The 24,030-nt window shown below is 51.1% G+C and overlaps 11 protein-coding genes across 11 annotated transcripts; 7 read left to right on the top strand and 4 right to left on the bottom strand.

The window, feature by feature from the left end:
- Positions 1 to 179: 179 nt before the first annotated feature.
- RPC34 (RPC34 RNA polymerase subunit family protein) lies at positions 180 to 1,316 on the top strand (the record flags this gene model as incomplete). Its single annotated transcript, XM_041702816.1, has 2 exons — positions 180 to 436; positions 503 to 1,316. 2 exons carry the CDS (start codon positions 180 to 182, stop codon positions 1,314 to 1,316), a joined length of 1,071 nt encoding a protein of 356 aa, XP_041555564.1.
- A 311-nt stretch (positions 1,317 to 1,627) lies between these two features.
- Positions 1,628 to 2,878, bottom strand: YNG2 (putative PHD finger domain protein; the record flags this gene model as incomplete). The annotated part of the gene is made up of 1 exon (XM_041702815.1): positions 1,628 to 2,878. The coding sequence occupies one exon, from the start codon at positions 2,876 to 2,878 to the stop codon at positions 1,628 to 1,630; it is 1,251 nt and encodes a 416-aa protein (XP_041555563.1).
- Positions 1,998 to 2,936, top strand: APUU_31594A (uncharacterized protein; the record flags this gene model as incomplete). Its single annotated transcript, XM_041702814.1, has 1 exon — positions 1,998 to 2,936. The coding sequence occupies one exon, from the start codon at positions 1,998 to 2,000 to the stop codon at positions 2,934 to 2,936; it is 939 nt and encodes a 312-aa protein (XP_041555562.1).
- Positions 2,937 to 3,640: 704 nt separating this feature from the next.
- On the bottom strand, positions 3,641 to 5,288 carry APUU_31592S (glutathione-independent formaldehyde dehydrogenase; the record flags this gene model as incomplete). Its single annotated transcript, XM_041702813.1, has 9 exons — positions 3,641 to 3,880; positions 3,950 to 4,022; positions 4,076 to 4,472; positions 4,549 to 4,644; positions 4,704 to 4,733; positions 4,781 to 4,954; positions 5,008 to 5,051; positions 5,098 to 5,123; positions 5,172 to 5,288. The coding sequence occupies 9 exons, from the start codon at positions 5,286 to 5,288 to the stop codon at positions 3,641 to 3,643; spliced, it is 1,197 nt and encodes a 398-aa protein (XP_041555561.1).
- A 512-nt stretch (positions 5,289 to 5,800) lies between these two features.
- Positions 5,801 to 7,001, top strand: APUU_31591A (sugar phosphate isomerase/epimerase family protein; the record flags this gene model as incomplete). Its single annotated transcript, XM_041702812.1, has 7 exons — positions 5,801 to 5,903; positions 5,957 to 6,050; positions 6,104 to 6,241; positions 6,304 to 6,462; positions 6,512 to 6,614; positions 6,671 to 6,843; positions 6,896 to 7,001. The coding sequence occupies 7 exons, from the start codon at positions 5,801 to 5,803 to the stop codon at positions 6,999 to 7,001; spliced, it is 876 nt and encodes a 291-aa protein (XP_041555560.1).
- Positions 7,002 to 7,573: 572 nt separating this feature from the next.
- Positions 7,574 to 9,287, top strand: NPT1 (nicotinate phosphoribosyltransferase; the record flags this gene model as incomplete). The annotated part of the gene is made up of 5 exons (XM_041702811.1): positions 7,574 to 7,679; positions 7,738 to 7,821; positions 7,880 to 8,499; positions 8,559 to 8,994; positions 9,070 to 9,287. 5 exons carry the CDS (start codon positions 7,574 to 7,576, stop codon positions 9,285 to 9,287), a joined length of 1,464 nt encoding a protein of 487 aa, XP_041555559.1.
- A 419-nt stretch (positions 9,288 to 9,706) lies between these two features.
- On the bottom strand, positions 9,707 to 12,125 carry APUU_31589S (transcription factor domain-containing protein; the record flags this gene model as incomplete). The annotated part of the gene is made up of 2 exons (XM_041702810.1): positions 9,707 to 11,479; positions 11,544 to 12,125. The coding sequence occupies 2 exons, from the start codon at positions 12,123 to 12,125 to the stop codon at positions 9,707 to 9,709; spliced, it is 2,355 nt and encodes a 784-aa protein (XP_041555558.1).
- Positions 12,126 to 13,725: 1,600 nt separating this feature from the next.
- APUU_31588S (putative TOM core complex subunit Tom6) lies at positions 13,726 to 14,004 on the bottom strand (the record flags this gene model as incomplete). The annotated part of the gene is made up of 3 exons (XM_041702809.1): positions 13,726 to 13,732; positions 13,785 to 13,834; positions 13,903 to 14,004. The coding sequence occupies 3 exons, from the start codon at positions 14,002 to 14,004 to the stop codon at positions 13,726 to 13,728; spliced, it is 159 nt and encodes a 52-aa protein (XP_041555557.1).
- A 358-nt stretch (positions 14,005 to 14,362) lies between these two features.
- APUU_31587A (beta-catenin-like protein 1) lies at positions 14,363 to 16,531 on the top strand (the record flags this gene model as incomplete). Its single annotated transcript, XM_041702808.1, has 9 exons — positions 14,363 to 14,389; positions 14,440 to 14,491; positions 14,546 to 14,787; positions 14,840 to 14,946; positions 14,997 to 15,231; positions 15,278 to 15,371; positions 15,420 to 15,934; positions 15,989 to 16,391; positions 16,449 to 16,531. The coding sequence occupies 9 exons, from the start codon at positions 14,363 to 14,365 to the stop codon at positions 16,529 to 16,531; spliced, it is 1,758 nt and encodes a 585-aa protein (XP_041555556.1).
- Positions 16,532 to 17,036: 505 nt separating this feature from the next.
- RPB2 (DNA-directed RNA polymerase II subunit RPB2) lies at positions 17,037 to 20,885 on the top strand (the record flags this gene model as incomplete). The annotated part of the gene is made up of 2 exons (XM_041702806.1): positions 17,037 to 20,641; positions 20,723 to 20,885. The coding sequence occupies 2 exons, from the start codon at positions 17,037 to 17,039 to the stop codon at positions 20,883 to 20,885; spliced, it is 3,768 nt and encodes a 1,255-aa protein (XP_041555555.1).
- A 1,622-nt stretch (positions 20,886 to 22,507) lies between these two features.
- On the top strand, positions 22,508 to 23,352 carry esdC (GTP-binding protein EsdC; the record flags this gene model as incomplete). The annotated part of the gene is made up of 2 exons (XM_041702805.1): positions 22,508 to 22,699; positions 22,747 to 23,352. The coding sequence occupies 2 exons, from the start codon at positions 22,508 to 22,510 to the stop codon at positions 23,350 to 23,352; spliced, it is 798 nt and encodes a 265-aa protein (XP_041555554.1).
- Positions 23,353 to 24,030: the final 678 nt, after the last annotated feature.

Here is a 24,030-nt window from a genome sequence, read left to right as displayed (position 1 = left end):
AAAAACATCTTCGGCCCTTCACTGCTGCCGCATTTCAAACCTCTCTCGCTCGCTGGCTTTGGACGCGGAATAGTTGTCGCAATACCTGGATATCGACTCCAACTTTTTACCCTCGGATGTATATCTGAACATGCTATTCCGCCAGCCTCTGCGGTGACTGACGCTCGGTTCCTCGAAACATGGCCTCCGCGGGGCCGTCTGGCGGCTCTGTGACTGAGCTCGCCTCCAGTCTTTACGATGCATGCGTCAGCAAGTTCCCTGCCGACCATAACCTCTCTCAGCAAGACCTGCTAGGCCTGGATATCATTCCGAAGAATGACCTCACACTGCTGCTCCAATGCACCCAGTCGCTTGTCAATCAGAATCTGCTCCGACTGCTTCAAACCCGAAATGACAAACTCGCATGGAAGATTATTCCTAGGGAGGACGCTGAAAAGTAGGCGTATTTCTCAAACCTGTCTCTCGCGACAAAGAATGCTAATTTTCTTTTCCCCTTCACCAGGCTTCAGAACCTCAACCCCGACGAGTCTTTAGTGTATAATGTGATTCATTCAATGGGCCGATCAGGCATCTGGGTACGGGCCATAGTTAATCGTACAAACTTGCACAAATCCATCCTCGACCGATGCCTCAAGTCCCTTGAAGGCAAAAACTATATCAAAAGCGTCCACAATGTCAAGTTCCCCAGCCGCAAGATGTACATGCTGGCCGGCTTAGCGCCTAGCGAGGATGTTACTGGCGGCGCATGGTTTACAGATGGCGTGCTTGACGAGAACTTTATCAACGTCGTCTCCGGATTCATCGAATTTTCCGTTGCGCGGAAGAGTTGGCACGAGATACCGGACAAGTCCCGCAACAAGAGACTAAAGACCGCCGACGGCAGCGTGGCCGTCAAGAAGGAGTCAGGAGGCACAAAGGGATATATCCCCTACCCAGCCGGCTACCAGGGATACCCCACAGTCTCGACGTTAACAAACGCCGTCAACCAAAGTGGAATCACGCCCGTCCGCCTCGGCGAAGAAAGCGTCACCCAGCTCCTCGAAATGCTGTGCTACGACAATAAGCTCGTCTCGCTGAACAACGGCGAAGTCTACAAATCCGTAATGAACCCAGAGCAGGTCAAAGCGCGTCAAGCGCGTAAACCAGACGAGGACCCTACTGCGGCCGACGACCGGCTCGTCCGAAACGGCATGACCGAGGTTCCCTGTGGCCATTGTCCTGTCTTCAATCTCTGTGTGCCTGGCGGTGCGGTGAGCCCTGAGAACTGCGAGTATTTTGAGACTTGGATCCATGAGAAGAGCCCGCTCTCGTTCTAGTTCTGGTTTAAAGTCTCTTTCCGCACGACTGGCTGGTTGTTTGGTGATGGAAAATACGGTGTTTTATTTGCATAGCGATGGCGTTGCATTGTCTGTGATTTGGGGATTGGATATGTCTGTTTTCTATGTCGAATATAGATAGGTAGTTGAGATACCTACGTATGTGGTAGGGTGTGAGTTGATTCTTTTCCCGAGTATCAAAGTATGTAAACACTGTAGCTCAAACAATTTTAAGGAATGGAATCGAAAATAGAATCCACGTGTATGTGGTAGGATATCATTAAATCATAAGAATATATAGACAGGCCAAACTATTCAGATGCCTTCGCAGCCAAACAATCAGGACAGTACCACTTCCCCACGGGCTCCCTCGTCAACCCAACGCACTTCCAATGGAACCACTCGAACTTGCAATCGTCGTTATCGCACGCCACCATGTCTCCGTGACTGACTGTACGACACGTACAGTAAACCTTAGTGTCTTCATTACCCTCGTCCTCGTCATCTTCATCCATATCGTCGTCGCCGCGGCGAGCGTCGCCGTTCTCGGAGTCGGAGAGCTCGGCGCTGCTGAGGAGGGAATCGTCCTCGTCCTCATCGCCACCAGAAGGCGATTTCTTGTGTGAGCTGATCTTCAAACGGCCGCTTGCACTGGACGAGCGTTTAGTTGGTTTTCCGTTGATGGATTTGAGTTTCTTGAGTTGTTGGTGCGGAGCGACTTTCTTCGTCAGGGCTTTCTTGGTGATTCCTGTTGAGCGTGGGCCAGCGCTGCCGGCGCGGGTGGAGGCCGGCGTCCCGGCTTTGGGCGTTCCGGGTCCTAGTGAGGATTGGCGGAGGTTGGAGGAGGCGGCGGGGAGGGTTCCGAGGGAGGCATTGAGACGTCGCCGCTTGTTCTCGACAGCACCAGCTGAGGATTCGCGCTGGCGTTGTTGGAATTGGGCTGCGGCGGAGGCTGGGGTTGCGGGCGCGGAACTCCGAGCGGCATTTGGTGAGGACATTGCAGATGTTGAATGTGATCTGTTCAACGAGAGGTTGAGTCTTTGCGTGGCTCCCAGCGGGTTCGCGTTGCCTGTTGATGCAGTAAGAGGGGAGGAGTATGACGCGGACTCGTTGGTTGAGTCGGGGAAGAAGATCTTCGGGGGGTCGCGGTATGAATCTTTGCTGTTGAAGAGCGAGGGAATTGGAGGGTCATTGGAGAGTACACCATCGTTCTGCAAGTCGCGGATCTTCACGTCGAGCCTCTTTATCTGCCTGTCCAGCAGGATACACGCCTTTTCACTCAGGTGGATCTTTTCGTCTTGTAGCTGCTGTGACCTGTCGAGGTTCTGTAGTACGGCCTTCGAATACTGCTCTTCCTTTGGGTTCGGGGTAAGGCTGCCGTTGAGTTTGATGAATTTCTGTATACTGGCGTCTCGCGAATTGATGATTGAGCGACAGTCTTGGATAGTCTTGTCCTTGGCCTGTATTTCTTCCATCAAATGGTTGATCTCCGCTGGGAGGTTCGCAACATCGTGCACGAACTGCTCTAGCACCGAAGCGCAATCTTCCTGGCCGTGGGCCATCTTTCGTAGCTTTTCCTGGGCAAAGTCAAAAACAATTTATTTATTGCCTGGATATTAGCGACGTAATTAGCGGACGAGGCGAGATGAAAACCAGGCGGCAAGTTCGTGAGTGATGGCTGAATATTGTAAGGCTGATCTGGCTCTCGGAATGCGCCCTTGAATGTCGGGCTTAGTCATCTGACTTTCTTACGCCAGCCCGTAACTTACCGTACTAACACCACTATGAGGTATACATGGGCATCTAGACTATATTGGAAGTTGATTCAGTGTTCATGTTGGGATGTTTAACTTCTCATCCTTCGCTATCTTCTTTCTTTGGTTCTCTTCTTTTTTTTTCCATCTAACTAGGACAATACCAACGCAACTACTGAGGCCACACAGACCTACCACTAGATCTTCCCGCCGTCTGTCTCCCTCCTATCGGCTCTCATATTTGACTTCTGGACTTCGCCTGTAGGTGAGGACGGTGACATGGTCCTCGATGGTCGAGCTCTGGGCGCCCATGATGGCGATGCTACACTTCTAAAGCACAGATTGCGAAAAAGCAAGTACAAGTCTCGGTCAATAGTGCCAAAGAACCACATACCTCGATGATGAGATCAACCAACTCAAAGGCTCGGCTTTACTGTATCACGGCCATGGGCAACATATCATATATTCACTTGTATAACTCAAGAAACGCCTCCATCCATCAACCACACCCCCCAACTTTTGCCCTAAACTACACCATCATCATGCCACATCTCATCGTATCGCATCACATTACAAAGGCGACGACACAACCGGCGGCTTCTTATCCTGGAACCCTCCATTCGGGTGAATAATGACCTTGGTGTATCCGTCAATCCGCTTATCAAACTTCTCGTATGCCGTCTCTGCGTCTTCGATTCCGATTTCGTGCGAGACAACAAAGCTCGGCTTTGCTTTACCGGCTACGATCAAGTCACGGAGTTGGCGGTTGTAGGCTTTTACGTTGCATTGGCCTGTGCCGAGGGTGAGGCCCTGTATACAAAGCACTGGTTAGATATCTTTTTTTTTTCTTTTAGTGTTCGTGGTATAGGGGCTCCATACCTTTTCGAATAGCTTTCCAAAGCTCAAACTAATCATTCCGTTTGCTGCAGCAGAGTCACCAGCACCTGGGTCGCTTTACTGAACGTTAGCCAATTGCCATATATCAAGTAAACCGAAGAAACAAACCTAGGAACATAAAGCCCCGGAATCCCAAGACCACCACAAGCCCTCGTCACCCTAATCATATTCTCAAGGACAATATTCGGCACCTCAGTCGAGTTATCATTCCCAACAGCCTGGTACCCCACCGCATCCACCGAGCGATCAACCATTTCGCCCCCATTGCCGGCAATAATCTGGTCGACGGCATCGCCCGCCGTGAAGTTAATAGCGATAGCTCCGATACGCTCAGCAGCGCGGAGACGCTCTGGGACACGGTCGACAACGAAAACGCGCGATGCGCCGCGCAGCTGTGCGGAGTAGGCGGCCATCAGCCCGACGGGGCCGGCGCCGAATACAGCGACGCTGTCGCCAGGTTGGAAGCCGGAGATTTCGATACCGTGCCAGCCTGTGGGGAAGATGTCTGTATAGTGTTGCTTAGCTTTGCCTTGGTGTCTTGGGGCAGGAGTGGGGGGTTGGATTGGGTTGGATTGGGTTACCTGCGAGCAAGATGAAGTCGGCTTCGTTTTCGGTTCCTGCGGGGAGTTTCAGGGCGTTGAAGTCTGCGTAGGGGACGCGGAGGTATTGTGCTTGGCCTGCATTGTGGTTGTTAGAGAGTGGGGGTTTTGGTGTCTAGGATCGCATGTGTACGTACCTCCACGGTAGGGTCCCATGGCGACGTATCCTGTAGACGTCAGCGACAAACTCATCGACATTAATGTAGTGACGAACCATAAGCGCCGCCTGCAAAACCAGGATTGACTCCAGTGCAGAATGCAGTCTTTCCATCCTCGCAATTCCGGCACCGTCCGTCCGCGACGTTGAATGGCATGACCACTCGGTCTCCTTTCTTGAGCAGTGTGACTCCGTCTCCGAGCTCCTCGACAATACCTAGATTCTCATGGCCTTTGCTTGTCAGGAAATAATTGAAGAGCGATTGCAATGTCTAGCTGGCTTACCAAATGTGATTCCAGCCTCTGCTGCCGTTCTCCCCTCGTACATGCTGCTAGTGTGAGTATGAAATCGCGCTTCCTAGATATGCGACTTACTGCAAGTCCGAGCCACAAATAGCAGCCTGGATACAGTCAGATAGATGCGACGAAGTATTCGAGACGAAACATACACTGGTAACCTTGACAATGATGTCGTCTGGATGCTCCAGCCGGGGCATATCCACCTCCTGGACCCTGACATTGAACGGCCCGACGTAGTTCAGCGCTTTCATAGTTCTCGACGTCATGGTGATTGAGCAATTGTCAGAGTACACTGGACTCGAAGAGCGAAAAGTATCCCACCCATCCTGCGGAATGGTCCTGCTGTATATTTATCTGAACCGTGTGCGGGGTGAGGAGTCGCGCGCGGGGAAAATTAACATTCCCAGCAGGGACAATCGCGTCGTCTGATGCCTTTTCTCGCAGGATAAAACACCGCCCAGGCTGCTCCGCAGGGGAACGGAACTTGAGACTTCCTAATCCAGACGCACCTCGGGGAATGAATCGTGGATGGAAGAGGCAGTGCGGGGAGTGGTAGAGGGTGGCAGAGGGGTGGGGGTGCAGAGGAAGCGGGAGAAATTACTGTGTTGGGGGCCGTTGCGTCAATGTAGCCCGCGATGAGCCCTAAGTGTTAAGCCGGAAACGCAAATCCGACCAACTGGGCAAGTTTCCCCTCGGCGGGCGCTGTATTTATATCGAGCAGGGAGAAAGCGACTTGCTCGTTCTGCGTTTTCACGATTTCTCTTGGAATTCTGCAATCATGGTCGTCGTCTCGCGCTTTAGAGCTACTTGGGGCATTGAGCCCGGCCCGCAGCTGTCGGAGTGGAAGAAGAAGCTCCCTGAGTGGAAGGCACATGGATACGGTAACTATGCAATGGCCATCGGATTACAGAGAGTGGCGCTGACTATCGTTCAGACGGAATTGAGCTAGACATTGCCAGCCTGAGCGATGAGGAGCTCCAGCTTCTACGCCGCAATTGCGACGAGGCGGGCCTCGAAATAAACGTCATGTCGGTGTCCCACTATCATGAAATCGCACTTCAATCCATTGATAATAACGCAGCTTGTTCTCAGCCTGGCCGAGCTATGCTGGTCGCCGCCCTCCTGGCCTCACACCAGATGACCATGCTGAGTTCTTCCGGTCACAGCTTCGACGCGCCTCAATCCTAAAGCCAACCATTGTCAATGCCCAGTCGGGAGCGTACGTTTAATAAAACCTCTTTTGACTAAGTATATCTCTTAACTAACTGTTTCTCTATGCAGTGATCACTTTAGTTTGGACGAGTCCGTCGCTTTCTACAAAAAGGCTCTCCAGGTCGAGAAAGAAGAAGGCTTTGCTGGACGAGTCTGCCACGAGACTCACCGCAATAGATCTCTCTTCACCCCCTACGCTACGGACTATATCCTGCAAAAAGTGCCCGAGTACGTGGCTCTCCTAGGTGGCCTCTGGGTAACCTGCTGACAGGCACAGATTAACAATCACCGCTGATGTCTCTCACTGGGTCGTTGTATGCGAACGACTACTTGACCTCAATAAAGAAGACCAGGAGATTCTTACTCGTATCATTCCACATGTGAGGCTTAGTACAGCACAGCACCGAGTCATGGTTCAAGTATCTAACGAGCACAGGTCGGCCACCTCCACACGCGCACGGGCACAACGCAGTCCTCGCAGTGCCCAGAACCCCTAAACCCAGCCTTTGCCGCCGAAAAGGAATTCTTCGATAACTTCTGGCTTCGGGTTGTCAAGCACAAGCAACAGACAGACCCCAATGGCCGACTAACATTCGTTCCGGAATATGGGTGAGTACAGACTGTCATTATCTTGCAAGTTCTAGCTCTAACTATTGCTTAGACCGTTCCCATACCACCCCATAGGTACCGCCTGGAGCCACGGAGATCTAGCTGACAGCGAGGGGAAGCGATTGGAAGCGCTCTTCAAGAGTAGTCTTGGGCAGTAGAATTAGGGTTGCCGATTAGATAGACACGCTAGAAATATATATATTGCCCCATACAACATAGCGATTCCATGATTATGGCAATACCAACTACCACTAGCTATCATAAAAACATCGACAGCTATCATAGACGACCCCCCACCTTCGGAAGTGCTGTGCTCTCGGCCTTTGGCCGGTGCTCTCGCCGATATCGCACGACCTCCGAGCCCCGCTATAAGAGTATGCGCACTATGAACGTATGAAAATTGCAGCTGCCGAACTATTGCCGGGGAGAAGAAAACATGCCGCCATTTGTCAATAACCCAGACTATACCAGGCATAATATAAGCACCGGTAATGACGTCGCGGTGAATGCCCCTCGTACTCCAATGCAAACACTGCAAACCTTCCTATTTAGGCAGTGTTCCCCGCGGCTTAAATAACTTCACTGACGCTTCACTTCTTCCATGACTCAAGTTCTTGTGTCTTGCTGTCTGTCTACATTCCTTGCGCATGATCTCAGTTATATCTGCGACTCCATCATTCTAGGACCGGATCAATTGGTGTAGTCTGTTTCTTGTCGCAGAAACTCCACCATGGGCGAATCCTCCCCGCTCCCGGAGGGGATCACCTCTCTGCTTGATACGGATCTGTACAAGCTGACGATGCAATGCGCGATCCTCAAATACTTCCCGGACGTCTGTATGTTTTAATTGTTCTGCTTCTAGGGTATATCGGCCAGTCTAACAGCATTGCGCAGACGTCACCTATGGCTTCACGAACCGCACGCCGGATATGAAATTGACGCGGGGCGCATACAAATGGATTCTGGCTCAGATGGACAGTATGTAGAAAGACCCCGATTAGTCGTCACGCCGCTAAAAAATATTATTTCTCTACAGAACTCGCGAATATCCGCGTTACGAGCGACGAGATCGAGTTCTTGAAGAAGCGATGTCCCTACTTCAACCACGCCTACCTGGACTACCTCACGACATTCCGCCTCAAACCCTCAGAACAGGTCGAAATCAAGTTCACGCCTGCGAAAGATACAGGCAGCGACAGCGACCTCGGTGATATTGAATATGTCGTCAAGGGTATTTGGGTCGAGACCATCCTATACGAGATTCCCCTGTTGGCGTTGACCAGCCAGGCATACTTCATATTCAGTGACAGGGACTGGGACTACGAAAACCAGGAGGAGAAGGCATACCGGAAGGGCTACGTCCTCTTAGAGAACGGCTGCACGTTTTCAGAATTCGGAACCCGGCGGCGCCGCGATTACCATACCCAGGACCTAGTCATGAAGGGGCTGTGCCGGGCTTCGCGGGAAGGACAGGCCAAGGGTGTCCCCGGTGTCTTTACCGGTAGCAGCAATGTCCACTTCGCAATGAAATATGATGTTGCTCCTGTCGGTACCGTCGCGCACGAATGGTACATGACCATCGCCGCGATCACAGACGACTACGAGAACGCAAACGAGATGGCTTTGAAGTACTGGCTCGGCTGCTTCGGCGAAGGCGTACGCAATCCCCAACACAAAGCCTATGTAATAAATCGGATACTAACAACTATTACTAGGTCCTCGGCATTGCCCTAACAGACACCTTCGGCACCCCCGCCTTCCTCGACGCTTTCCGCAAGCCCATCCCCGCATACACCTCCGCCGGCGTTGGCGCCGTCTCAACTACCCCCTCCGGACCAAGCACAACAGCCGAATCAAACATCCAAAGCGAAGCCGAAACAAAGCCACCGATTTCCGCACCGCTAGAGAGCGAACACGCCAACGCGACTGCCAAGTCCTACGCAGACGTCTACACCGGCATTCGCCAGGATTCAGGAGACCCAACGTACTTTGTGAAAATGGCGCGCGACTTCTACGACCGCCAGGGTATCAAGGGGACCAAGACGGTTGTGTTCTCGGACTCCCTAGATATCGAGCACTGTCTTGAGTATAAGGTCATTGCGGAGGAGACCGGGTTTAAGCCTGTTTTTGGAGTTGGGACTTTCTTTACCAGTATGTTTCTCCCATCCGTTTCAGTCTCTATCCACGATAATTCACAAAGGAACTAAGCTAACTCTATAAACACAGACGACTTCATCAACAAAACCACAGGCGAGAAATCCAAGCCGCTCAACATCGTCATCAAGATCTCGTCCGCGAACGGCCGCGCGGCTGTGAAACTCAGCGACAACATGGGCAAAAACACAGGCGACAAGGATACAGTGCAGTCAGTGAAGAATAGGTTGGGCTATATCGAACATGAGTGGGAGGAGGGCGATGAGAAGAATCGGTGGGCGGGGAAGTGATTCACCAACCTGTCTATCTGTCTTTTGAACCTGATGCCGATACCGATACCCGGGCATTCAACTATTTTTGAGTGGTCTTAGTACCTAGTACCTGCGTTATGAATGAGACAAATTGGTGCGAGGGGAAGTCGAAGGGAAGGAAGAGGAGACTGCATTGAGGGGCAATAGAATAGAGCATATGGTACAATATCATGCATTCATTGGATTTGGGATTAATAGGTTCTCTCCATTAGCTTAAAGTATGTCAATACAAACTCACTCCCTCGAGTCTTCACTCGTCCATAAAATTATGTATTGCATTGTGGACATAGAGACACGGAAAACGCGCAGATATCGTCGATGCGAGACGGAAAAAGGACCCAGTACCCAACATGCAGTAGAAGAATAATCATAACATCATAAATGTAGCCAAAGCCACCCTAAAACATCTCATCGCCAGAAAACGAGATTCCCAAGTCTCGATCTAGATCTCCTGTGATTCCACCGCCTAAACTCCCCTGTCCATGGCTTTGGCCTTGAGCTTGATTTTGGCCAAGACTAGTCGTCGGACTGTGGCCTGGGCCTGTTGGAAACGAGAAAATATCCCTGACTTCGTTCGCGTTTGTGTCGTAGTATTCCGGGTTGGCGTCTGCCCAGCGGAGTAATTCGCTGGTCCAGTCTAGGTCAATGTCGAGGTCGTTGGATGGGTCAGGATTGGGAGGGGTAAAGTTGGCGGTGTATGTGTTCAGGTCCAATTCGAGGTCAGAGAAAGAGAAGGGCCCAGTGCTTGGGAGAGGCTGAGGTCGGGCATTAGGAGTGGTGCTGCTGTTGTTAACCGGCTCCGTGAAATCGTTAGGTGGAGTGGGTTGGTTTTGTCGAGTATTGGGCGGGGTCACTTCTGCGGTGCTGTTATTACGCGGACCGTTTGGAGAGGCTGCTGATGGAGCTGGTGGGGAACCAAGTTGATGTAGAATAGGATGCACAGTTTCAGGCTCCTTCTCGTCGTTAGGGGGCGTCCAGCGCGTAGGGTTGTCATCTTCCAGTGGTGACGGTATATGTGATGGATTGGGACCAAAGCTTGCTTTGCGTGGCGGATCCTGAGGCTGATCTGGAGGAGAGCCGTTGAACTGCATGATTTTCAAAAGCGCACTTGTGCTGGATTGCGCTTTTACAGCAGCTTCTATATTAGCCACTTCCATATCAGCTGCAGGATATATTTCTTTCAACCCCTGCAGAACTTGAATGCACCGCTGGAAGTTGGAAATGCTGTTTCGACGAAGTGTAGGATCGTTTGACATGGAGTTGGCCAAGTGAGCCACGGCCGCCGGTAAGATGACAGTTACGCCAGACTGAGGGAGGTACCGGGTAAGGTTTAGTTGGTTGAGACCCTGGATAATCTGAGTGATTCCAACAGCAGCATCCTGCATCTTTGTTTTTGCGACGTTTGCCAACTCAAGGCGAGACTTTGTTTGGTCTTTTACGGGTCCATATGCCCAGGGCCGATGCAACGCACTAACAGTAGCATGGTAGAGCATCCGTATCATAGCACCGTGGAGAAGTAATACATCTTCTCCTTCGTTGAAACTGGTCTTCGAGGCAGGTATAAACTGGGCGTCTCTGGCCAGACCAGAAAGCCATGCGTCGAGTCGCTGACTGCATCGAGCCAACTCGGATTCGGAAGCATGGCGGGGTGCAAGTGTGATTGTTGTTCTGTTGGTCATGCCGAATTGAAATTGGGAGGGAATGTATTGAGCAAATAGAACTCGGCCAATACACTGGCATAGTTTGGTTTTCTCAATGAACATAGTAGCAAGGCGCTTCCGATGTGAGGCGTCCTCCAGTTGCCGGCAGTGGAACAGCTCAATGACAGCTGGATGGAATGGCTCGGGGTCAAAGTCATCCAGCGTTAGCATTGGAAGGTTACTTGATCCTTCGTTGACCTGCGTTGGGCGCCTCAAACCCATAGCTATGAGACGATCCCGCGCAAACAAGCACCACCACAAACGCGCCCTCAGCCGTTTTGTCCTTATGTCGAGGTCGGCAGGAGACGGATCTCTGTTCAACCCTATAGAATGCGCATTGGTACTGCAAATCCCAATCCAATCCCATATGTCTCTCTGCGGGTTATTCATGTGGTCGGTCCAGTAAGTCATGAGAAGGAGGGTCTGCACAACAACTAAGCGATCTTCTTCGCAATCAAGCGAGTAGAGTAACTGCAGTCATCAAGCGTCAGCTCTGGCAAAAGATATTCATATGGCACAGTCGCTCTGAACATACCCTTAATCTTGTATAGAATGCATTGCGTGCGGCTTTTCGGGTTGCGTACCCAGCTGCCTGTAGATGCTTCAAGTCAACAAAGGCTGTTGCCACAAACATCACGGCCTGGAATAGCATAAGACTAATGTCGCCCTCTGGGTCATTCTCAGCAACACGTCGCAAAAACTCCTGTAGATTCAACACCGGCAAGAAGCTATGAACCCATTTAATATAGCAGCGTAATAGCTCAGTCCGTAGCCCGCTCTCGGGGATTGTGAGCGCCCCTCGAAAGCGCAGGAACTCCAAGTCCTCCGGTGATATCCGGGTGGGCAATGGCTTCAAAAAACGCGGCTCTTCGTCCAGTATCGCAATCACTGGGTCAAAATCCGGATCGAGTAGATCTTGCACGGTCGACACCATATTAGCCAGTGGTAAAGAAGCCGCGTGTGCGCGATTCCCTACCGACCGCCGGCTTGCAGAGAATGAGGAATCATGAAGCCAAGGAGTGCGAGAATTGTAGCCCAAAGGGTTACCGTTCCTCTTCATACTAGGCCCATCATCGGCGAACCCAGCAGCGGATTGTTTCCGCTTATCAGTGAACATTTTGCTCACGGATGATACAGGTTGGCCCGGCGCGCCCGGCGCACCGGAGGTCAACAGGTTGGAAACGCTAATCAACGAGTCTGTAAAGAAAAGTAGTAGTGGTTTTCCGGATTTCGACGAAGGCCAGGACCAGCAGCTTTCTCAACGCACAATGACTCGGTGTTTGGAGGGAGAAAGGTATGGGCGTTGACCTCACACTGTTCATCTGCCAGCGAAGTGGGTGTGGAGGCGGGGGTCCTCCATATTTGCGGGCCATCCCCGCCAATTTCCTAACATTTTTCTCTGGCCCAATGGGCTGTATCGCATTTGACCGGTGAGAAACTGGCATTGGACGAACCAAGTTAGACGGGGGCCCGGAGCGGCCTCGTTCCACACCGAGGCGTGGTTGTTGGCCGGGGATGGCGTCGATTTGCCGAATCAAGGATCCGATGTTTGGCCTCAGGCAACAACAACATCATGGGGCTAAACTCACACACAACCCGCTAAACCCTTTTAAGAACTATACCTTGGAGCAGTATAACTAACCTTTAGATATTACCCTCTCTTACCACGGAGCTCCCATTAGGCCGAAGAAAGTGGTACTCATGGAAGGGATGCAGGAAGTTGAGCGAAATATATGAGATCCTTTTGGAGTCCAGCCAACAGGGCTGACTTTCATCAAGCATTTTTGCGCGGGTCATGCCTAAAAGGGCCGTCCGAAAGTAAGAGGTGGCTTCGAAGGTTCAAGAAAACGAAATTGAGAATAGATATGTAAGATAAGGTCAGCGGATCTTGTTCTAGAAGATATGCGGTTGGTCTAGCAATGGAGCTAAGATATTTCCTTGCAGCCCCTTAGGAGTCACCAGCACGAACGTCTCGTTAAAGCCTCCGGAAGTGATAGCAAAAGATGACTGTATTCTTAGATATGATGCATACAGTACATACGCATCGGTGAATCTTCAACCCCCCGAAAAGAGCGAGGTCATGGCGGCCAATCCGTGCGGCCATAGCGTGAACTTCGAGGTTGTCTAATATCAAACCTTCGAGATGACCAGAAACTTCCCAACAGTTCAGAGGGCAAGCACCAGCCGCTACGGAGAACCATTTCCAAGGATATAAGTAGTTTCAGGACGGCTGTAACGTAACAAGCTCTCACTGGTTCCTTCCACAGCTAAGGCTATATTGTGGTGATGGCGTGGGCGATGACGAGGAAGCGGAAATGTTATCATCTTAAACGGACATCGCCCAGCAGTGAGCCAGTTGAGTCCAGTTCCGCATTGTCCAACACGTTGCAATCTCCGAGAACATGCTTCGACAGACTACGAATGCCACTCCAACCATAGGCACGAAAGATGATAAGAGAGAAGGGTGCCGAGGCGAGAAAAGGTTCCTAACAAGGCATGCTGAATTACAATATTTCATATTTTGTTCCAAATAATTCTATCAAAACGCCAAACGGTATAGCGCATGCCCATAAAACACACCATATACTAGTAATACATGTCCGCTTCGAGCGTAAAGGGAGGTTGTTCGGAGATCGCTTCTGTGGGCAAGCGGCGCAAAGCGTTCATTTGCAACTTCCGAATTTCATTTCGACACGGTGAGGATTCGAGGAATTCGTTTAAGCACTTTTGTTCATGAGTGATGGCGCAACTAGCGGAGCGGCGACTGGGAACTTACGGAGGAAGGAGGAGCTCAGAAAGGCTGCTGTGGAGGAAAGCAACGCCGGCCTATAGAGCTAGTCAGTAATTTCTCAGGAAAATAAGAAGCAGTGACACCGCAGAAGTGATGGACGTACACCGAAAACAAGGATGCTCCTAACGATGGTGGTGTGCTCAGGCGAAGTAACCTGTTCGTAGGCGGCCTGGAAAAGGCCCTTCTCGGTCTGTCTGGGAGCCATTTTGAACTGTATGGGCGGATTTAAATAGAAAGGAGTTCGATCTTGATGTGAAGGGTGCAGTTGACTGTTTGTCGAGAGGTTGAAGATGGACGGTGTTTGAGAGTTGTTCCGAGAAATTTGACGTCGATCTTGGCGCCATCTTGCGCTGAGAGCTTTTCGCGGCAACCGTAGTTGTCCCCGACCAGCTTCGCGGTTGATGCGCGCGTTGACAAGAAAGATACGTCCAGTTGTTTCGGAATTTGAGATATAATCTGTTACAATCTATTGCTTATCCGGCATTTAATCTGTTTAACTTTTCCGCACCGGTCGTCCTCCAAGGTGTGTGGTCGCACTTAGCTGCGAACAGCCTTGCGCAACCATGACAAGCGTAGATGAGCTTTTCAAGGTAAGCTTGTTTTCCTACTTACGCTTGATTCCCTGATACTCACAAATAAGAAACCGCTATCGGCCGCAAGTGCGAAGCGAAAACTAGACAGCACCGACCCAAGTACGTTTGCATGCCAATGATCTAGAGTCCGAGTCACTAAAGCACGAGGATCAGATGAGCTATACAAAGCCGCCAAATTAGATGCGGACGACGATGTCAAATCAAAAGGGAAGGCGCCAATGGTAGAGGATGAGGAGGAGGAAGGCGATGGTTATGCCGGCCCAGAGCTCCCACCCGATTTCGAATCAGAGGATGTTCCCGATGACGAGGAAGGGCGCTTTTTTGGTGGAGGAATGGAACGGGAAACGGCCCAGGCCATGAATTACATCGATGAGCAAGATCAGGGAGAAGTTGCGGTATTGAGTGGCGCTTCCTTCAGATTGTCGACTTGCACTGACTCGGGCATAGATCGAGAAGTTCGACGCCGCGTGGTTGAGGCGCTTCGCCTTAAATTTCGAGAAGAAGATATCCAAGAACGCGGAGCTGCGTGGAAAGTTCGAAAATGATCCTCAAAAGTAACCGTCGTCTTGGCTCTCATGATGTGGAAGATATTGATGGATTATAGGTTCATGACCTCTGAAGCCGATCTAGATACCGAGATCAAGAGCCTGTCTATCCTTTCGGAACACACCGACCTATACCCCGAATTCACAAAGTTGGGTTGCGTTGGCTCCTTGATCTCACTTCTTTCACACGAGAACGCCGATATCGCCATCGGTGCTATCCAAATCATTAGTGAATTGACAGATGAAGATGTAGAAGCGGAACAAGAACAATGGGATATTTTGGTGAATGCAATGGTAGCCTACCACCACCGGTCATGGAGGACTATACTAACGTGATTAGTTGGATGCGGATCTCATTGAACTACTTGCACAAAACCTGTCGCGTCTAGATGAGGGATCAGATGCCGACAGAGCTGGAGTATATTATATTCTCGGTTAGTCAACCACTCTAAATGGAACGATGCAATGGCTAATCTATTTAGGTGTACTTGAGAATCTTTCCTCCCAGGCATCTGTTGCAGAGAAGATTGGCCAAGATTCAAATACAATGCCATGGCTCCTCGCGCGTATACAAAAGAAAGAAAGGCCCGTGAGCCAGAATCAACAATACTCGGCCGAAATCCTAGCCATTTTATTACAATCTGGTTCGAAGAATCGAGAACGGTTTACTGGACTTGACGGGGTAGATGCTCTACTACAACTATTAAGTCAGTACCGAAAGCGTGATCCCGAGAAGGACTCGGACGAAGAAGAGTATGCCGAGAATTTGTTTGACTGCTTGACTTGTCTTGTCGATGATGACGCTGGGAAGGAGAAGTTCTTGGAGGGCGAGGGTATCGAGCTTGCCCAGATCATGTTAAAGGAGGGCAAGTTTAGTAAACTCCGCGCTCTCCGAACGCTCGACCATGCTCTAGGTGGCCTTGGTGGTGCGGCTGTCTGTGAGCGACTGGTTGAGGTGGCAGGGTTGAGAACTGTATTCGGCATGTTTATGCGCAAGGTATTACTCACCCCAGTCTATCTTAGTTGTAGGGCAACGCTAACCCCCAAGCAGCAAGAAAATCAAATAACAGAGCACCTTCTCGGCATCTTCGGGTCCCTATTACGACTTTTGCCTGGTGGCTCAGCACCCCGCATTCGCGCGCTGGCCAAATTTATGGAGAAGGACTACGAGAAGATTGAGAAATTGGTTAAATTGAGACGTGACTATGCTTCTAGGGTATCCCCTGTTGAGCAGATCATCCAGAAAGAACGAACAAGGTTCACGAAAGATGAGCAGGAGGTAATGGAAGCTGAATGGCTTTCACGGAGATTCGATGCCGGCCTTTTCGCTTTGCAACTTATCGATGTCATTCTTGCATGGCTGGTGGCTGAAGATGATGGGGCGAAGAAGAAGATTGTATCAATCCTATCCGATCGTGATGAGGATTTGTCTCTCATTCGAAACACACTCCAAGGTAAGCTAATACTTTCCATCATATGTCTGGCTGTACCTTATACTGATGGGCATCCAGAACAAATCACGGGGCTTTCAGAGGATGAACCAGGAGAGAAAGACCACAAAGAAATGCTGCAAACTCTATTGCAATTTTTTTAGAACAAACTATAGCATAATTAAATAACACTTGCATAGCACGAACTCTCAGTTATAGATTGCTTCAGTTCCTGTCACTATCTGGGCATGATCCCTTGTAGGAAAGGTAGTGTTAGCTCTGATTGGCCAGCTTGCGACCATTGTCTGCCTGAGGCATGAATTGTATTGTCCACGTGACTGAACTTTCTTTAAGGCTTACTTTACCGCCTTCCTCCTGGGGATCCGCCGCTAGTGGCGCTTTGCTTCATCTCGAACTGACCGGCCTTTCATTCATCAGCCTGTGTTCCTCCAGCATCCTCGACCAGGCTGGGGTATCTAACACTCCGACCATTTGAGGTTCTCGCCGCTCCATTCAATCTTTATTCTCCCATTTCAAAGACTTGGAAGAACTTTCAATATTGCAGCCAGACGACCTGCAGCGGATTTCTCTCGCTGAGCGCGTCGCGCCCTTTGCGCTCTCCGATTTTCCCTTTGTTCGCCCGAGTGTCTTTGATCGGTAACCGTCAAGATGGCCGACTATGGCGATGCCTACGATGAGGAGTATTACGATGATATGGAGGAGGGGATTACGTCGGAGGATTGTTGGACAGTGATTTCGTCTTTCTTCGATAGCAAGGGCCTTGTCTCCCAGCAGCTTGACTCCTTCGATGAGTTCATTTCGTCAACGATGCAGGAGTTAGTGGAAGAGCAAGGTCAAGTGACTCTTGATCAGACCCTCCCTCCTAGCGAAGATGAAATCGATCCCGTCGTTGTCCGCCGATACGAGTTGAAGTTCGGGACCGTCATGCTTTCGAGGCCATCAGTCACCGAAGGTGATGGTGCGACCACGATTATGTTGCCCCAAGAGGCTCGTCTTCGTAACCTCACCTACGCCAGTCCTTTGTATCTCGGAATTACAAAGAAGATTATGGAAGGACGAGAACGCCTAGTGGCTGACCGCGACGATGATGATGTGATGGATTCCAACGAAGATCGGAAGGCAGCGGGGACTTACCTTCAATGGGAACAGAAGGAATTGTCTGCAGACCAGGCCAAGGAAGAAACCGTCTTCATTGGAAAGATGCCGATTATGCTCAAGTCCAAATATTGTATTCTCAAGGATCTGAGCGAACAGGCTCTTTACAACTGGAACGAGTGCCCTTACGACTCGGGCGGTTATTTCATCATCAACGGAAGTGAAAAGGTTTTGATCGCTCAGGAGCGCAGTGCCGGAAATACTGTTCAGGTCTTCAAGAAGGCTCCACCAAGTCCAACACCGTATGTTGCCGAAATTCGCAGTGCCGTCGAGAAGGGTTCAAGGTTGCTCTCGCAGTTGGCTCTCAAGCTTTTTGCCAGAGGTGACAGTGCCAAAGGAGGCTTCGGTCCTACCATTCGGTCGACGCTCCCCTACGTCAAGACCGATATTCCTATCGTCGTTGTTTTCCGTGCGCTTGGTGTAGTGTCTGACGAAGATATCCTCAATCATATTTGCTACGACCGAAATGATACCCCTATGCTGGAGATGCTGAAACCCTGTATTGAAGAGGGTTTCGTCATTCAGGACCGAGAGGTCGCGTTGGATTTCATTGCCAAACGTGGTTCTTCCCAGTCCAGCATGAACCATGAACGTCGTGTCAGATACGCTCGGGAAATTATGCAGAAGGAATTGTTGCCTCACATTTCCCAAAGCGAGGGCAGTGAAACCAGAAAGGCATTTTTCCTGGGTTATATGGTGCACAGACTTCTTCAGTGCGCTCTTGGACGTCGCGACGTCGATGACCGTGATCACTTTGGAAAGAAGCGTCTTGACCTTGCTGGCCCACTGCTTGCCAACCTCTTCCGAGTGTTGTTCACCAGGGTTACCCGTGACCTTCAGCGTTACGTACAAAGGTGTGTGGAAACCAACCGAGAGATTTACCTCAACATTGGTATCAAGGCCAGCACCTTGAGCGGTGGTTTGAAGTATGCTCTCGCTACTGGTAACTGGGGAGAACAGAAGAAGGCAGCCAGCGCCAAGGCTGGTGTGTCGCAAGTGCTCAGTCGCTACACATATGCATCTACATTGTCACATCTTCGGCGAACAAACACGCCCATCGGTCGTGATGGAAAGATTGCCAAACCTCGACAGCTGCACAACACTCACTGGGGTCTGGTGTGTCCGGCAGAGACTCCTGAAGGTCAAGCTTGTGGTTTGGTCAAGAACTTGGCGCTCATGTGCTACATCACAGTCGGTACACCCAGCGAGCCTATCATCGATTTCATGATCCAGCGAAACATGGAAGTTCTTGAGGAGTTTGAACCTCAAGTAACGCCGAACGCCACTAAGGTCTTTGTGAACGGTGTCTGGGTTGGTGTTCATCGGGATCCTGCTCACCTTGTCAACACCATGCTTTCCCTACGTCGGCGGAACATGATTTCCCACGAAGTCAGTCTTATTCGAGACATTCGTGAGCGAGAGTTCAAGATCTTTACCGATGCCGGTCGTGTCTGTCGGCCACTTTACGTCATCGACAACGATCCCAAGAGTGAAAACTGCGGTAGTCTAGTCTTGAACAAGGAGCACATCCGCAAGCTGGAGCAAGACAAGGAACTCCCGCCAGACATGGATCCAGAAGATCGCCGGGAGCAATACTTCGGATGGGACGGTTTAGTGAAGTCAGGTGTTGTTGAGTATGTGGATGCCGAAGAAGAAGAAACAATCATGATCGTTATGACACCAGAGGATCTGGAAATTTCGAAGCAACTCCAGGCAGGGTACGCCTTACCCGAAGAGGAGCACGATATTAATAAACGCGTGCGGTCGGTTCTCAGCCAAAGGGCACATACCTGGACGCACTGCGAAATTCACCCCAGTATGATTCTTGGTGTCTGCGCCAGTATCATTCCTTTCCCCGATCACAACCAGTCCCCTCGTAACACCTATCAATCTGCTATGGGTAAGCAGGCTATGGGTGTGTTCCTGACCAATTTCGACCAACGCATGGAGACCATGGCGAATATCCTCTACTATCCGCAGAAGCCGCTAGCAACGACACGATCCATGGAGTTCTTGCGTTTCCGTGAACTTCCTGCTGGTCAGAATGCTATCGTGGCTATTGCGTGCTACTCAGGATACAACCAGGAAGATTCGGTTATCATGAACCAGAGCAGTATCGATCGTGGCCTATTCCGCAGTCTTTTCTACCGTACATACACAGACAGCGAGAAGATGGTAGGGTTGACAGTTGTTGAACGGTTCGAGAAGCCGATGCGGTCAGACACGATTGGCATGCGGAAGGGAACCTATGATAAGCTGGACGAAGACGGCATTATCGCCCCTGGAGTGCGTGTTTCTGGTGAGGACATCATCATCGGAAAGACTGCACCACTAGCTCCAGATGCAGAGGAATTGGGTCAACGTACCAAGGCTCACACCAAGCTGGATGTTTCGACACCGCTCCGTAGCACGGAAAATGGTATCGTCGATCAAGTCTTGGTGTCCACCAGCAACGATGACCTAAAATTCGTCAAGGTCCGCATGAGAACGACCAAGGTACCGCAGATTGGAGATAAGTTTGCCTCTCGTCACGGTCAGAAGGGTACAATCGGTATCACATACCGACAAGAAGATATGCCGTTCACTCGCGAGGGTGTTACGCCAGATCTAATCATTAACCCGCACGCCATTCCCTCTCGTATGACCATTGCTCACTTGATCGAGTGTCAGCTCAGCAAGGTCTCTTCGCTGCGTGGATTCGAAGGTGATGCCACTCCGTTTACCGATGTCACTGTTGACTCGATCTCGCGTCTTCTTCGCGAGCACGGTTACCAGTCACGTGGATTTGAAGTGATGTACAACGGCCACACTGGCCGCAAACTAGTAGCGCAGGTCTTCCTGGGGCCGACCTACTACCAGCGTCTGCGACACATGGTGGACGACAAGATTCACGCGCGTGCGCGTGGCCCAACGCAGATTCTGACCCGCCAACCTGTGGAAGGTCGTGCTCGCGACGGTGGTCTTCGATTCGGAGAGATGGAACGTGACTGTATGATTGCGCACGGAGCGAGTGCGTTCCTGAAGGAGCGATTGTTCGACGTGTCCGACCCGTTCCGAGTCCACATCTGCGATGACTGCGGGCTGATGACCCCGATAGCGTAAGTGCCCTTGAAACAGTTTGATTTGTTGCTATAAATTTGGCCAGGATTCGAGCTAACGCGAGTTACCCCACGTTGCAGGAAACTGAAGAAGGGACTCTTCGAGTGTCGACTCTGCAACAACAAGCACCGAATCTCTCAGGTGCATATTCCGTATGCAGCCAAGCTTCTGTTCCAAGAATTAGCGGCGATGAATATCTCGGCTCGAATGTTCACCAATCGGTCCGGCGTGTCCGTGCGGTGAGGGGCAGGTTACGGTGTACAACAGCCTTTCTTTTCTTCCTCTTTTCTCCCTCCTCGTACTTAGTTATTTTTTTTTTTCTTCCCGGGCTGGCGATGTTTTAATGTTCTGAACTTTGGGGGATATCAAGTAAAAACAGCCTTTGGCATTTCCTGGCGTATATGGACCGAGGTTGATAGCTTATTATACAATGCAACCGATGATTGTCTTCAGTGAGCATTCTTCTCGCGAGCCGTGTCTGGCCGTCAGACTGGCGCTAAAGCTGCGAAATTGGCTTTTGAATCCTTTGAATAATTTGTAAGGTGCGGAGTCGTCCATCCAGAGAGAGGGAAGATGCCAGACGACCTCGCGTCTCCAACAAGGCCATTGTCTGCACGAGGCTCGTCAGACCAAAGTCGAGCCGTCCGACCACGTCGACGACCACTGCAGCATGACGCGCAGAGCCAGCCACCTATCATTCTATCGTCAATACATCGTGATCGACAGCTGCGAGATGCTCCAATGGTGATATACGGTGTATGTCGGTGACTCGGTAGACTGCATAATAGAGGCACGGTCTCTCTCGCCTACTGTTTCCCTTATCTAGTATCCAGTGGCTGTGAAGCGGTGCTTGTGAACAAGTCTACGGCTGTTTTCATGCTCTATTCCCAGGTCTCAGCGAACGAGGTCTTGAGTGCCGACCAGCCGTCTCTGTCCGCGGGCGAGACAGTCTGGATGAGTCTCAGTTGACGACGCTGCAGGCGGAAAGTCTATGTGGTGATCACAACGCCCATTGGCCGATCGAGTGACGGGCTCATCACGGGCGCTAACTCGTTGGGGCTGATTGGCTCGTGGCCGGCCGCACTGCAGGTGACAGCGGACCAATCATACTGGGTATCTTCCCGCCGCACCAGCCCACGGACCCGCCTGCAGGCCCATAGAGGAAGCGGGGCAGCGGCTGAAGCATAATGATTGGCGGGGGGCAGTCGACGAAAATAGAAGACACCAATGGGACTGTATGCAGTGTGATGAGAGGATGAGAATCAATGTTGCGCTCAGAGACCGCAGTCTGCCTTAAGAGGCTCGCAAGCGCCCGCCTCGACTCTTCTCTTTTTTCTCTTTTTTTCTTCAGCAAGCAAGTCTTGTCGAAGCTGCCTTAATTTGAGTATCCTGTGCACTGGTTGCACTTGTTTATTGTTCTTTTCTACCTACTTACACTCCATCTTTAATACCCCCCACCTTTTTTTACTATATCCAAAAACCCCAGACGAGCTGTGCTCTCTGAATTGCCTTTGTTATTATCTGCTGTGCAGGATACTCGAAATTAATCAATCTTGACGGATTCATAGTCGTTGCCGGTCAACGTGCTCTGCTCTCCGTTCGCCAGCTCCAACCAACTTGCTCCGCCTCAATCTTCGTTATAATTCGACTTTCAACTTTCGTGTCGGGACTGGATCCTCGCGACAAAGAAAAAAAAGCCTCGTCTGTTGCTGTGCCACCCAACAAGCCAACAGAACCGCTGTGAACTGCTTAATTCGACTCTGGTAGTCTTTTTTAAGTCAGCTCATCGTCAACGACCGCTTCGACACGCTTTATACTACTACTATTTACACCTTCGTCTATACTTAATATCTATTGCTATCAACATGTCCGCCGTTCAACTCAAGTTCAACCTCCGCACCTCGTCCAACGTCAAGACCGTGCACCTTGTCGGCTCCTGGGACAACTACGCTCGCCAGATTCCGCTTTCTCGCGATGGCTCCAAGTCGGGCTCGTGGGTTGGCAAGTTCCGCTTCCAGACCTCGATGCTGAAGCTTGGTGGCCGCTACTGGTACTACGTATGTTTCGATGTCCGTCTTATACAGGCTATAAACTAACAGATCAGTACATCCTCGACGGCTACCACGTCTCGCACGACCCCGCTGCCGAATACACCGTCGAGCCCACCACCGGCCGCAAGCTCAACATCCTCGACGTGCCCGGCGGTAAAGAGTCTTCCTCTTCGTCTTCCAACCGTCGCAGCAGCCGCCGCTCTGAAGTTGCCACTGGCCGCGGAATCTCGCCCTCGCGCATCCACCACCCCAAGCCCTCCAAGCCCTACGCCTCCCGCCAGCTGCGCGAGGCCGACTTCGCCCCCCAGAACATGGAGGAGCTCACGCGCCGCTTCGCCTCGTCCCGCATGTCCGACGAATACAGTGACCTGTCCTCATCCCCGCCTTCGTCCGTGGGCTCGTCGCTCTCGTCCCGCTCGTCCGGCAGCACCTCGCCCTCGTCGATCAGCTCCATGTCGGATTCCTCTGCGTGCCACTGTGAGCGCTACGGAATCACCCGCAAGGGCGACCGCGTCAAGCTCGACTGCGGTGGCAGCAAGTGCGGCTACATCTCCGAGTCGTCTGAGGACTCCTGCTCTGAGGACGAGTCCGACTTTGATGAGGAGTACAGCCGTGCGCGCCGCGGTGTGCGTCGCCAGGGTATTGTTGTTCGTCGTTAGATGAGAGACCATAGTACAACTGCGAATGTCTTTTCCGGGGCATTCTCTCTTCTCTCATCTCTCTCTCTCCCCGCTCAAGACCGCAACAATGTCCGGATTGACTGGCTCAGATCGGCTTCTTGGCTTGACATGTGCTTGTGCAGTTGAACGCCTGCAGTACTTCGGTACCATCAGTACACAGTCACTCATTTAATCTGCTGTTGATCATGTCGGGTTTGCTCACAGCTTACCTGACACCAACATGCCCATATTATAGTTATATAAACCCCCCGCAAAAAAAGGATGACCGGTCTAGACGGTCCTGTCCTCGCCGGATGCGCGGGTATCACGAGCTGTGCTCGACTCGTGCCCGGTGAGTTGATGGACTGGAAAGGCTTGATGGGATATGAATGAGAACAGGGATAAAAAGGACAAGGGCCGCTCTGTTGCAGTTTCTGCAGATTCTCAGACTTGGCTGTACAGCCTGGCGGTAGTTTTGTGAAAGTGGAGGAGTATGCAGATGAAGATAGGATATGAATCATGAAGATGATGGTGATGATTAACGACTGGTATCAATGTTTAAATTCTTGTAACTGTAGTTCGCTGTAGGGTCGGACAATCCGTCCGGGAAATCCGAGATGCGACAGTTAAATAGTTCTACTTCCCCTTCAACTGCAGCTATCTCCGAAGACCCATCAT

The sequence above is a fragment of the Aspergillus puulaauensis genome, chromosome 3 (assembly GCF_016861865.1).
Source record: "Aspergillus puulaauensis MK2 DNA, chromosome 3, nearly complete sequence".
Lineage (NCBI taxonomy): Eukaryota > Fungi > Ascomycota > Eurotiomycetes > Eurotiales > Aspergillaceae > Aspergillus > Aspergillus puulaauensis.
The sequence above is the reverse complement of the archived record's forward strand: the minus strand, read 5'-3'. Positions and strand labels throughout refer to the sequence as shown.